The 12,868-nt window shown below is 39.7% G+C and overlaps 1 protein-coding gene across 1 annotated transcript in view; it reads right to left on the bottom strand.

Annotated features, from left to right (window-relative positions):
* Positions 1–12,868, bottom strand: part of dock8 (dedicator of cytokinesis 8) — a 53,140-nt gene that overhangs the window by 12,460 nt on the left and 27,812 nt on the right. The window contains exons 17-36 of the mRNA XM_020593669.1: positions 12,552–12,696; positions 12,221–12,322; positions 11,804–11,899; positions 11,337–11,571; positions 10,437–10,601; positions 10,177–10,346; positions 9,686–9,778; positions 7,557–7,652; positions 6,982–7,131; positions 6,567–6,680; positions 6,211–6,366; positions 5,737–5,876; positions 5,264–5,427; positions 4,555–4,706; positions 3,089–3,271; positions 2,790–2,916; positions 2,218–2,305; positions 1,768–1,864; positions 975–1,109; positions 558–710 (exon numbers count right to left, since the gene is read on the bottom strand). Coding sequence (XP_020449325.1) covers positions 558–710; positions 975–1,109; positions 1,768–1,864; positions 2,218–2,305; positions 2,790–2,916; positions 3,089–3,271; positions 4,555–4,706; positions 5,264–5,427; positions 5,737–5,876; positions 6,211–6,366; positions 6,567–6,680; positions 6,982–7,131; positions 7,557–7,652; positions 9,686–9,778; positions 10,177–10,346; positions 10,437–10,601; positions 11,337–11,571; positions 11,804–11,899; positions 12,221–12,322; positions 12,552–12,696 — 2,761 coding nt within the window. The remainder of the gene's footprint in view (positions 1–557; positions 711–974; positions 1,110–1,767; positions 1,865–2,217; positions 2,306–2,789; positions 2,917–3,088; positions 3,272–4,554; positions 4,707–5,263; positions 5,428–5,736; positions 5,877–6,210; positions 6,367–6,566; positions 6,681–6,981; positions 7,132–7,556; positions 7,653–9,685; positions 9,779–10,176; positions 10,347–10,436; positions 10,602–11,336; positions 11,572–11,803; positions 11,900–12,220; positions 12,323–12,551; positions 12,697–12,868) is intronic.

Below are 12,868 nucleotides of genomic sequence, written 5' to 3'. Positions count from 1 at the left end.
ACTCCTCTATCCACATCATGATTTCCTTCTTCCCATTCCCACATGCCCATATCCTGAAACACACACACACACACACACACACACACACACACACACACACACACACACACACACAGAGGTTGTCATTGGTTAAAGAGGGGTAGGAACATGGGGAGGCAGACTGTGACATATCTCTGTGCTCTCTACTCCGAGACACATCCTTCAGCAGAAACTTTCGGCGCCGTGCTCAAAATAGATATGGAAAAGACATTAAAGCCCAGCAGGAGAGGAAAAGTGCAGAGGATAGAATAAGGTGAGTGTGAATCCCTGCTTCTGTGTGTCTTCATGAACAGCATGAACATGTATCACAAGCTATTCTGAACCGTTATGGGCACTTAAATTAAATTTAATTTATGACATAAATAATTTAATCCATGACATAAATGCAATTTCCTCTGCAAGCTGAGATGTTACATAAGGTTTTATCTGACAGAGAGGTAAGACAAGCCTGACATTTTCTTTGTTTGTGTGTATCCTTACAGCCCATTAGAACATAACCTCAAAAACATTGTGCTTACACTGGCATTACTGTAGCTGTATCTCATGATCAGGTAGAGGGTGGCACAGGCCTGGCTCCTGTTCTCATCTACAGGACTGCTGCAGTACTGAAGCACCTTCTGGCACAGGTCTGCACACTGCTCTGCCTCCTCCTCAAACAACAGGTCTCCAAACTGAGCGCACACACACACACACACACACACACACACACACACAGAGAGAGAGGGGGAAGAAAAAAAAAAAATCAGATACACATGCACATATGCATAAATAATTCTGGCTTATATCAGCAGTTTGCCACCCCCACAAACAAATAAAAACATTTAATTTAGGCACAGACAGTGTTCATGCAAACACCTCATCCCACATGCCGCCTCATGTACCCTTACAATTGTAACCACACACACACACACAAACGTATATTAAAATGAAAATACCTTGACAATAAGCGCTCTGAGTGTGCTGAACGTGTGAGAGAGAAAAGTGGTACTCTGGTTGCAGGTGAGAGAGTGGAGTATCACCTTCAACACCCCACCAACCACACTGTCCTTACAGTCAGCCAGAGGCAGTGCCTGTACACGATATGGAAAAATCAACAAATCATATGAGACAAACGAAAACATCTGCAGGTTCACTGGGAACCCACTTGAAAGCAAATGTAAATGTTTAACCTGCAAAATGCAGTCTATTATATTTTTTCAAGCTAAGACTGAAATGTGTGGCGAGTACATTAAGCCATCTTTGTATTCTATGAATTGAATGTTTGTGTTCAGTCTCAGCATTAGCTATTGCATTCAACCAGCTCTCTGCTCCGTTTTATTCACCGAGTGATTAAATACACTGCATGGTATTTCTCTGGTTTGGCTTTTTTCCAATTCATTGTAAATAAACACCCAATCAAGAACTTTATTGGCATCTCAATTATGCAAGCATAAAAATAATTTTTTTTTTTTTTTTTAAATTGGGTGATAATTTCTTGTTGACTTTCACTTCCCTTTACCGCTACTAGGCATTATGAAGACTTTAAAATATAGTGGAATTTAATATATAATCAAGTAAAAAAAACAACAAAAAAAAACTACATTCAACCACATATTAAGCTTGACAAAGTTAGTAGTATTCATTGCACGACTGGATAATATGGTATATCCGTACTGTATGTATGGACCAGTCCATGTAGTGCTGGAAGATACTACATGGGTCCAGGTAATGAACAGAGTGTTTTCTGACCTGGACGATGGTCTCCAGCAGGTCCAGCACAATTAGGTTTGCTTCTGTAGCCAAGTTCCCACTGATCAGAGCCTCCTGGTCCAACTCTGCTTTAGTCCTGATGGAAGGTGGTAAAGGTGAGACAGGCATTGAAAGTGAGAAAAAAAGTTGGGGAAAAAAAAACAATTTAAAAAAGGAGGGGAGACAGCAAGATGGTGCAACAGGTTTCCGGGTTTGAACCTCGTGGCCAACCAGGGCCTTTCTGTGTTGAATTTGCATGTCTCCCCATGCCTCCCACAGTCCAAAGACACGGTTGACTGTAAGTTTCCCCTAGATCGGAATGCGAGTGTGTGAGTGGTTGCCTGTCTTTGTGTGTAAAACCTCTATATGATAAGCAATATACATATTGGGTAGATGAAAGAAAGATAGGGAGCAAAACACTGGGAAGCAGACACAAAGCTTCTAACATACTTGTCCTGTTTGTCATTGGTCTGTCTCCACTGAGTCAGATCTTTCCTCCAGCGCAAGTTCTCTCTCTGGCCCATGGTCCGATCCGTACCTGTCATGTGATTCAAAAGCAGCTTATCAATAAATAAGAAAGACTGGTGATAAAACTATTATGCACATTTACTAAAGCACAGATTACTGTGTATATAAAACTGTGCCACTGGAATCCATGCAGTCTAATAGATGGATTACCAGTGTGTTTTATGAGAAAAGATTTATTGGTGTGCAAGAAGCAAATGAGATGACTTAGACTTGCTTTTTCTTGATTTATAGTACTCCTACAGTATACTCATATTTAAAATACCAGATATCAGTCGTACAAGAGGCCTGACTAGACAGACTGTGCAACATGAAGCAGGTTCTTACTATGACTTGCTGACAGCACATTTTTAAAATACTGATATGATTGTGAAAATCTAAGTGGTTTTGTCAGTAGCAAATGTGCACAACTTTGAAATATGACAAATCATAATGTGACAGAAAAGTAATTCCAAGTTGTGTTCCCTAAAGTGCAAGGAAATACACGACCACACTACCTCCAACTCGTTTCATCATTTCCCCGCGGGCACCCATTCCTCTCAGCAGGGCTTCTTCCAGCTGCAGCTTGGCGTGCTGAGATTTCTGTAAGGCCTGTGTGCTCACTTTGTCACTGCTCTGCTTACCCTAAAAACATACAGTTAGATCATCATGGAAGGAATACTCATTATGATAAATACACATGGAGACCAATACAATACAAAAGCAGCAAAGTTTCCATACGTATCTATATAAAAATGAAATTAATTTAAATGCAAATGCACTGATGCATAACGAGTCAATAAATGGCCAAACTGACCCTGTACTCAAAGCAGGAGACACAGATAGTTAGGAGCTCCAGCAGCTTGTTGAGCTGCGAAGGAGGCATATCTACAGTCCAGCGCTGAATCAGACTCTTATCAGCATTCTTCATCACCCACAGGAAACACACCAACAGGTGGCGACTGGTATCTGCTGCCAGGGTGGCTATGGATTTACCTTGCTGGAGACAGGAGAGGAGAAGAACAGATATGCAGCATGATCTGTTTGTATACCTGACCAGAAAAGAGATGAAAACTATCCTACAAAACAGGATTTCAGTGTGTGGAGGTCAAATACTATATATATGTATATTCTGTGTTGACAGCATTTAATTATATCGAGTTCAGTATTCTAACATAAACATAACATAAAAGTCCGTAAAAGGAATGTTTTGAATGCAAAATGTGTTACAGCACAGTGAACGCCTATAATTTTACCATAGTTTAGCCTCACTGAGAAATGTATCAGTAAATCTGTCTGTGACAGTCTTCTGCTCTACCCATTAAGTTACACAGTGTACACACTGTAAAAAGTGTATCTTACTAACTAACTAACTAACTAACAGTAAATCATTCACTAGCTTCTCTAAAAACACAAGCATGTCTTTCACACTGGCTTTAGCAAAGTGTGGCTCTCGTTAATAGCTGTTAAATATACTGCAGATCAATTTACCTTCATTCGTGATGAATTGCTACTACAGAGGGCTACTGCTGCTTCACTGTGTGGCAGCTTTGATAAATGTAGCCATTAACCTCCTAGTGCTCTAAGTGTCCCACCTAGAATCTGGTTTCCAGATATCTGCCCCACAGCACAACAGAGTAAAACTGAGCAGAACCACAGTCAAATACATGTAGCATGAAATCAAAAACATGACTTGTTTATTTGAAAATATGCTGTTAAAAACCATTCCTGCCACTAAGGCTAAAATATTCAAATATTGTTTGAAAGGGAACTGCTTGAAAAAGAGGAATGAGCACCAACTCTGGCAGTCATGTTTGGATTTGTGATGGATGCTAGGCTGGTGGTTCAGTTGTGTGAAAATCTGTTTTTCTCACAACAGTATTTCATGTAACAACATACAAAGAACTGATTCATCTCTTGGAAAGAATCGGAGAAAGGGGAAGAGAATTGCAGTGTTCAGTTTTAGTGCATGTGTTGTTGGTGCAGCTACACTTGATGGATGTGTTTGTCAGAGAGGACGGCCCTGTTCACTTATGATGGCAATGCCTGCCCATCAACCATGTCCCACAGACACGTGTGTGTGTGTGTGTGTATGTGTGTGATTTTTCAGGATGGATGAAGTGTGTGTGTGGCTCTGACAGCTAATCAATTACCTCAGCACAGCTCACCTGGAATACTCACAGATACAGTCACACACACACACACACGTGCACTCGTGAACTTTTAAAAACAATGAAAAGCATAATACAACCTGTTACAACCTGATTAAGAAATTATTTTTACCAAGGACGCCATGGAAACGAGAACATTTCGTCCCAGTGTGTTGAAGGGGTTCCCGGCAATCGCCATGGCAACAGACTGATTGATGGGTGGGACAATTTCAAGGTCATCTTCTAGTCCGCCCGTCTTGTTTTTCCCACTGCGTGCGTCAGAAACTAAAGAGACAAACCCAGGATAAATATGTTAAAATGAAGAGGGAGGACTGTAGCACAAAAGATAAAGTTACAGCCTTAATGGCACAGGGGTTCTGACAGTTCTGTGTCTTTATCAGCGTTAAAATAGACACTGGAATCAAACATTAACACACAAATCTCTAGTTGCTGCTGTGTAACAAAGAAATATAGTTGGAACATTGGCAACACTGAGCACTAACAAATTGATAGTTACAGTTTATCATTAAGGACAAATAACCACAGGTCCACTTTGTTTATTGTTAAAATACAATAGGCTTTTCCAAAAGGCAGCAAGCTAACCGTATCAGCAACTCCTTAGGGTGGGCATATTTTTTTCTGCCTCTAAAATCAATGTCTTGTGCACAATTTGCAAGTTTATGGTTGAGAAAATGCAAATTGTGTATTTTAGTCTACCACGGACAAGCTCAGTCTGTATGTTCTCTATGTGGAAAAAGAAGGCAAGGTGCTCAAAAAGAGAATTAAGCACATGTAATCGAATGAGCATGTATGCAACATATTTTTTCCATGTGGTGTGTTACCAGTGAAGTCCAGATAGTTGGTGGAGTCAATGATAATCCCCACCAGGGGGAGGTAGAGAGCGGCCACCTTGGCTCTGACCTCAGGTTTAACACAGCGTTGGTCAAGGTCATGGGAACACAACAGGCTGTGGATGGCATTGATGGCCTTTCTCTGGACCTTTCCCCTGTGAACACACACATATACAGATACTTTAAATGTCTTATCTGAATCCACCGATTTCATTACAAGTAAACATTTACAGAGCTTCTGTTTGTAACTTGCAACAGGAGACTTAAGCGAGTATGTATGTCATGATTATGTCTTCAACTCCACCATAGAACCAACTGCCCAATTAATTGATATATGTCAATTCTCAGCTCTGCAGGAGCCTAGAAGATAAGTAGGTACCACTTTTTATTACAGATTTCTAATAGTAAGGTAGAGGGGGAGGCAATATCTTAGGAACAACTTGAAAGTTTCTGTGTTTTCATACCCCTCTGACTCCATGTCCAGGGCAGCACTGAGTTCTGTAAGCACCAGACCGGTGAGGTAGTGCTGCTGCTTGAATTCCTGAGAAAGCTCAAACAGCCCTAAGATCCTCTGCTGCTCCTGGAAACTACATGAACCGGAACTCTGAAAAGCGTAAACAAAATTAGGGTAAGGTTTTTGCTTAATACAAAGCAGAGTACTTTTTAAACAGTTCTTCAAAAACTATGTCATGCTTTACGGACTAAATTCCCATCTAATCTCCTTTATCTCAGAGCTTCCTAAAGTCGGCTTTTCAATTCTCCTTAAAGCTGATTTCTATTTCTCATTCTACAAGTTTTGTTCTCCTAGACAGCAAACACCCCAATATGTATACAACATTTTTTGTACCTTAGTGAGAAATTTAAGAAGAATACTTAAAGTGTAAATCCAAATTGTGCGAATGCAACAACTGCAAATATTAATTGACAAGTGGGCAAACCTGTGAGGAGATGGAAGGACATGGTGAGGTGGGGGCAGAGGCAGCGCTGCTGAAAAAGAGGCTCAGGTTGAGGTAGTGCTCATGACTGCACAAAATCTGCAGGAACTCCAGACGCATGCTGATCAGGGTTGGCATTGAAACACTTTTAGCTGACATCTAGAAGATAAATAGAGTGAAAATTTATCTTTTTTTCCATATAAAAGCAATGCAAACATTCACTAAAATGTCAAACCGTTTCAGAACAAAGACATACATGGGAAGAAAAAAAAAATTACTCTCCTGCAAGAAACGACTAAAGATCAAGTATTTAAAGACACAGGCTGAAAAGTTCTGGTTTGGTATCAGGGTTATTCTACCTGGTTACAGTAGTTCTTCACCAGCTGAAAGACAAATCCTCGGTCCATGAGTGACAGCAGGTCATAGAGGAAGAAGGCCAGGCTGATGTTGACTTTCTCTGCTTGCTCTAACTCCTAAAACAACAACAATCAACAAACAGTCATCAGTAAGCTGTACTGAGTGGATCTTGTCGAGCATCTAGCCGTGCCAGCTGAGCTTTTGATACCACAGAAGCAAATATAATTAGCACTACCAACTCCCTGTGGTTTGGAGGACACTGACAACATGTACACTCAGGCTGAAACTGCTCCCATTCAGCCCAGAGGAACAGAAGGAACACAAATGCTGCATTTTGCATTTGAAGGTTTGTAGTGGAAACTATATTGATTTGGTTGAGATGAGCTTAATTTATTGGCTTATTTTCATTTCCCTTACCTTTGGTTGTTTGACAAGGATAGTGCCAATCTCAGCTGTAACCACAGAAACAATGGTACTGATGTCATCTTTAAATCTGTCAGAGAAGCGACTTCTTCTAGGGACACCATACTTGTCCAGCTGAGACACATGCTGAGCCATACTTTTCACCTGTTTAAGCAATCGCACACAGAGCAAACACAAAATCATTAAATTGAATAAACTCCAAATAACATAGGAAATACCATTATCATGCCTTTCCCATCCTGATTTTTCATTCAGGTTAAGGTATGAGAGGGAAGGCGAGTGATAATACACTTCTAAACCTCCAAAAAGTGATAAGTTGTCAAACAACTTGATAAATTACTGACTACAGGTTTTTTCAAAATGCCCTTTTATGTATTACATTATAAAAATATCATTCATCTTTTAAGTTGTGTGGCCACAGGGTTATGTATTTAGTGTGAGTCATTTTTATTATATCACCCATTTATCATCAACACCAAAAGCAGGTGTTATCTTTTCTTTCATTACTAAAATCAAATCACACACCCCTTTTGCAAATATAAATAAATAAATAAATAAATCACACTAACCAGCAGCTCAAAGAAGAACCAGGCATATTTGTATGCGTTCTCTCTGCAGACCCCGGTACTGACAACCATCTGTAGGGCCAGCTCCTCATGAAAGTGCTGCAAGAGAGAAAATACACAGAGTATAGTGAGACATGGTTTCACTTTGGTAGCTGATGGAATAAACAGTATCATTTTAAATATGGTATTCTCAAGTATTATACTATACATCACTGGGAAATCCTGGCTGATCTTTGAGCTTAAAAAATATCCACCAAAACACACTGAGCATCAGTGCCGGTGCCCCCCCTTGTGGTCAGTAGTGGGAACTGGTGTTAATAGCTCAAAGGTATGAATATTGTTGAATGCACACACAATACTGACAGTGAGAAGCTGAATTCATTAGAAAAGGTCTTTTCTTTTTATCAAATTAAGAAGCTGGTGCTTTCTGTCTTTCAATATAAACACCACCAAGAATTGTGAATGGGATAATTACTGAATTCATTTATGCTTTTCACGGTCAATCCAGTGCGTCCACATTGCACATGAATGCTATTTACACTCACCGGTCATTTTATTAGGTACACCTGTACAATTGTATGCAACTCAAGGCAACACTTTTCCCTTAACATTTGTGTTTATGAGGCTCGAAATGTTTCAGTTTTTGGTGAAATTGTCATAAATGCATAAATTCAATCATACGTTTATTAGGGGTGTGATGATACAATTAGCTCACGAGATGAGACGATACTGGGTTCACGAGAACGAGACGAGATCTTAATGCTATTTTTAAGACATCTTCAATGACAAAATATATGACTAGAAAATAGTCTTATTTGACTGAAAGTCACATAATGCAAAACTGTGCAGGTGCATTTTAAAATGCTTTAACTAACTGTAATGAATGTTAATTCACTTCTACTTTGAGTATGAATTATCATATGCAGTAAAATACAAATCAATATGCAAGCACTGTAAAGGGTTTTGCCACAAAGTCATCTGACTGGCTTCTCTCCTGTAGGATTTCACAGGAGTCTCTTCACACATTATAACTGTGCATAAACTATGCATGAGCTTCTAACTTCTAATTGAAGCTGTGCGTGACCTTCTATGCTATTTTCACTCTCACTGCACTGCACCGGCTGGTGACATCATCCGGCAAAGGCACCGTGTTAGCCAATCACATACGGGGTACGCTCACCATAATAAACCTCATATAAAACATATAAATTAATATTATACATTTATGACAACTTCACCAAAAAGTGAAACATTTTGAGCTTCATAAACACAAATGTTAAGGCAAAAGTGTTACATTGAAGTGCATACAAATGTACAGGTGTACCTAATAAAGTGGCCGGTGAGTGTATATAAATAGCAATTTTAAAGTATTAAAGGCTAAATACAGAGTAAATAGGTTATTACCATGCTATACTACCACCATGACTTCTACATAATTGGATGACAGGCACATCTCCATTAAAATTATATAACTGAGACAGGCATCTGTTCTAAAGACCCATTTTAAATCTCCACTTCATCTCTGCTATAATAGACAGTAAGTAACTATAGCAACAATACACTGCACATCATGTTGTCTTTGTCTCTACATCATCTTTTGTTTTGTTACATTTGGAAACCTTGTCGTACATAACTTGCTTACAAATTACTATACAATTTAGCTTCATTAAGTGAAATTAAATATGTTTATCCTGAGCTGAACAACATTGCTGTGATCATATCATTTGAATATGTTTTGTGCCAAGTAAATATTTGCTGTTTCCCTCCAGTTACAGTAGGCATTGTGTTTTTCCTTGAGCACAGAGTGACAGCTTCTATGCTACCATCACAGACTATATATAAACACGGAGGCCATTTCGATGGCATATCCAAATGTGATTAGAGACTCAGTCATTGGTTCAATGACACTGTCTACACTGTCACCTCGTTACATCCTGAATTCAAATCTTACTGCTTTTATTTCCATCTTAAGGAGACAGTTGACCTTACCATTGAAAATCATTACAATCCACCAACATCAATTTTGTTTTGGCATGAAAACTCAAAATGCAGAATCAATGTCAAATCTGACAATCAAGGCTACAGAGGGAACCCGTGTGGTGGCAAGAAATAAAAGCTCAACGTTTTTTTACCTTTCTGTTAGAGGGCCTGGTGCTTCCTGTGGGGTTCTGGTGGTTGTTTACATCCACATAAGTGGACATGCGACTGCCTGGGTTGTTGAGACCCTGGAGAAAGAAACACACAGTTACTATCACATTAAACGTGATGGATGCTTTCATTAGAGTGGGTGTCTAGCGTTTTATTACAGCACCTAATGTACTGTGAGGATGAATAGCAAATGACTGTTCTGTTTGTATCAGGAAGCATGCTGGGATATTCACATACAGAAGTGTGTGTGTATGTGTGTGTGTCGGTATGCAAACCTTACAAAAGTAAAAAAAAACAAAAAAAAAACAGAAGAGGTTTACTTTATAAAACATTTCAAATCAATCCTAATTACCCTCTAGAGTATAAAGACATTAATTAGCAGTCTCTTTTGGGAGCTAGAAATCCAGGTTTTGTAAAGTGGAGTACCTGTTTTTAAAGAAATGTGGGAGATCTGTTTTGAGGAAACCCTCTGTACCTTGGCAGAGAGGATGTTTTTGACCTCAGCATCTTCATCAGAGGTGTGTGGACCGGGAATATCGGGGTTGCTGCTGCTGCGGATTTTGGACTGAAGGAGCATACTGCCAACTGTGGCTGCTGTGGCCCGACCCATGGTGCTGTAACGGCTCTCTGCTGAAGGGATACCACCTGAACAAAAGTGACATACAAAAAAAAGATGGCCTCTTAAAATAATCACAGCAAATATAATCAAAGGAAAAAGGACAACAGTGTCACTACCTGCATTCTGCATGTCTTGAGGAGGATCCGGCAGACGGAACACCCAGTAAAGGTAGGTCGCTAAGAGGCTGTTCCTGCCCTGCTGGTCCCTGATCAGCTCTTGGCTGTTATGAAGACTGTTGACAATAGACACCACTGATTCGAAGGCTATCTGGGCCAGATTGGCTGTAGAGCACAGAAAACTGTTATCATCAACAATATCACTATAGGAACATCATGACAAATAAAATTCTTTATCCTTAAACACTGCATTACATTCATGCTTTGCATTACAGTCAGTCAGTCAATGCTAAAAAAATTAGCTGATTAATGAATTTATCAGCAACAATTTTGATAAGTGATTAATAGATTCAATTATTTGTTAGGCAGAAATGTCAAACATTCACAGGTACCAGATACTCAAACATGATGTTTTGCAGATTTTTTTCTTTGCTGCTTTTACAATTTTAGCATGTTTGAGTTTTGTGTAGTTCTGTACACGCAGTAATATGAATTTTAAGCTGGTACCTTTAGCTCTGGAACATTTTTCACAAATGTTTGACATTTTACTTACTATAAAAAATGATTAAGACACAAAATTGTTGTTGCAGCCTTATAAGTGCAGTATTTGATCACAAGAGTCATAATGTCAGTGTCATTTACCTTTAAAAAAAAGTATATGCTATCTCAACATTCAATGACATGTAGAGGGTCTTTTAACTGGTCTGCTGTCACATTTTCTGTCTCCAAATTCACTCTACAGTCATGTGTAACTAGGGCTTCAGCTAACTACTATTTTCATTATTGATGGATCTGCTGATTCTTTATTTGAATACATACATTTCCAAATATGCAGGAGTTGTTATTTCTTTATAACACCAGTGTCAGCTTGAGTTATTTGCGTCAGTATTAATTCCTCACCGGTCTGGCCAGCGATGACCATTGGCTGCATGATGAGGGTGAAAAGTTTATCCAGCACCAGGTGGAGAAAGAGGACCAAAGGCTCTAAACTGGAGGAGGGCAGGGAGATGATACTGAGCTTTAGCTCATGCTCCAGCTTGTTCTCTGGAATCTTCTCATCCCTGACCCGTAGAGGGAATGTAGCTCCACCCTCCAGGGCATGGCAGAGGGTGAAGAAACGCTCCAGGTGGTTGTCCTGGTACAGGGAAGCGATGATTTGTTACACATTGTGATACTTTTATGGGAAGCAAAGAGATAAAAAAGCAACAACAGAATGAAGAATGAGATGGAGAGAAGCGACAATGTGCATCGAACGCTCCAGGGTGGATACTTGTAGTACGTGTGTGGACTGATACATAATCGTGCTGGAGGCAGACCAAGAGGGTAAACATCTTGTTGCTGCGTTTTGTGTGTCCAACATAACTCACCTGTGTGTGTACAGATGACACAGCCTGAATCTCGAGGTTGAAAAGTCCTTTGTGACCCTCCATCCACTTAACTGGAGGAACCTGAAGAGGAAGTTTCTATACAACAAAGACATAGGAAAAATAACTGACTTCTTTGTCTGTGTTCAGTTCTTAATATGTCTATAGCCTTTTAAGAATACTTGATTTATTTGCAAGAAAATTCTGGAGCCTTTACATAATATGATTTGAACAAACAGAATGTTCTTTTATGCCTCCACACCGACAACAGCCGTGGCCGGAGGCATTATGTTTTCAGGTTGTCAGTCCATTCCTCGAAGCCTTCACCATATATGGATAGACATATGTAAACTGCAACTTTACTGGTTGGCAGTAGGGTGGTAATTCTAGTTAAATGATTAAATAGGTAGAGCTATATACCTCGGGTGGGTGCAGTGAATAGTTGACAGGCAGCCTGTCCAAAATAATAGGCAGACAGAACTGGCCAGTCTGCAGTCGGTCATTATTCAGCATTGGCAGCCACTGGATCAGAAGCAAACACAAAGTTCAGTGTGTCAGCTATGAGCACTTTAACATCAGACACTGTTCTATGCTGTCATGTTGGAAAGCAAGAATTACCTTGATTCATCCAAAAATATAAAATCTTGCTTGATATGTTTGATTTTAAAGATACAGTAAAGACATTAACACAGATTTAATTTAGGTTCAAGATGTTGTATTCAGACACAAACAGTAAAGTCAAAAATCTTACAGAGTATCCGATGAGTGTCTCACAGTTGCCGCTTTGGTTCTGTTTCTGCTGGCAGCTGATGTGGTAGAAGGTGAAGAGCAAGTGATGTCTCTCTGTCAGATGGGCTGGGAGAGCCAGCTTCACTTCCTCATAGAAGTCTGGGGACCTGAGGGATGGCAAAATATTAAGCAACACAGAGGAAAAATGGGTGTGAACAAGGATGGACAAGGAAAAGCACAAGCCGGTGTGTAAGAGAGAATGTCAGGGAGGAACAGATTTTACCATACTTGGAGTATGGCGTTGAAAACTGGGGAAACACATACAAAAGCTCACTTCAA

The sequence above is a fragment of the Monopterus albus genome, unplaced genomic scaffold (assembly GCF_001952655.1).
Source record: "Monopterus albus unplaced genomic scaffold, M_albus_1.0 scaffold20.1, whole genome shotgun sequence".
Lineage (NCBI taxonomy): Eukaryota > Metazoa > Chordata > Actinopteri > Synbranchiformes > Synbranchidae > Monopterus > Monopterus albus.
Note: the sequence above shows the minus strand (reverse complement) of the source record. Positions and strands in the feature narration are given on the sequence as shown.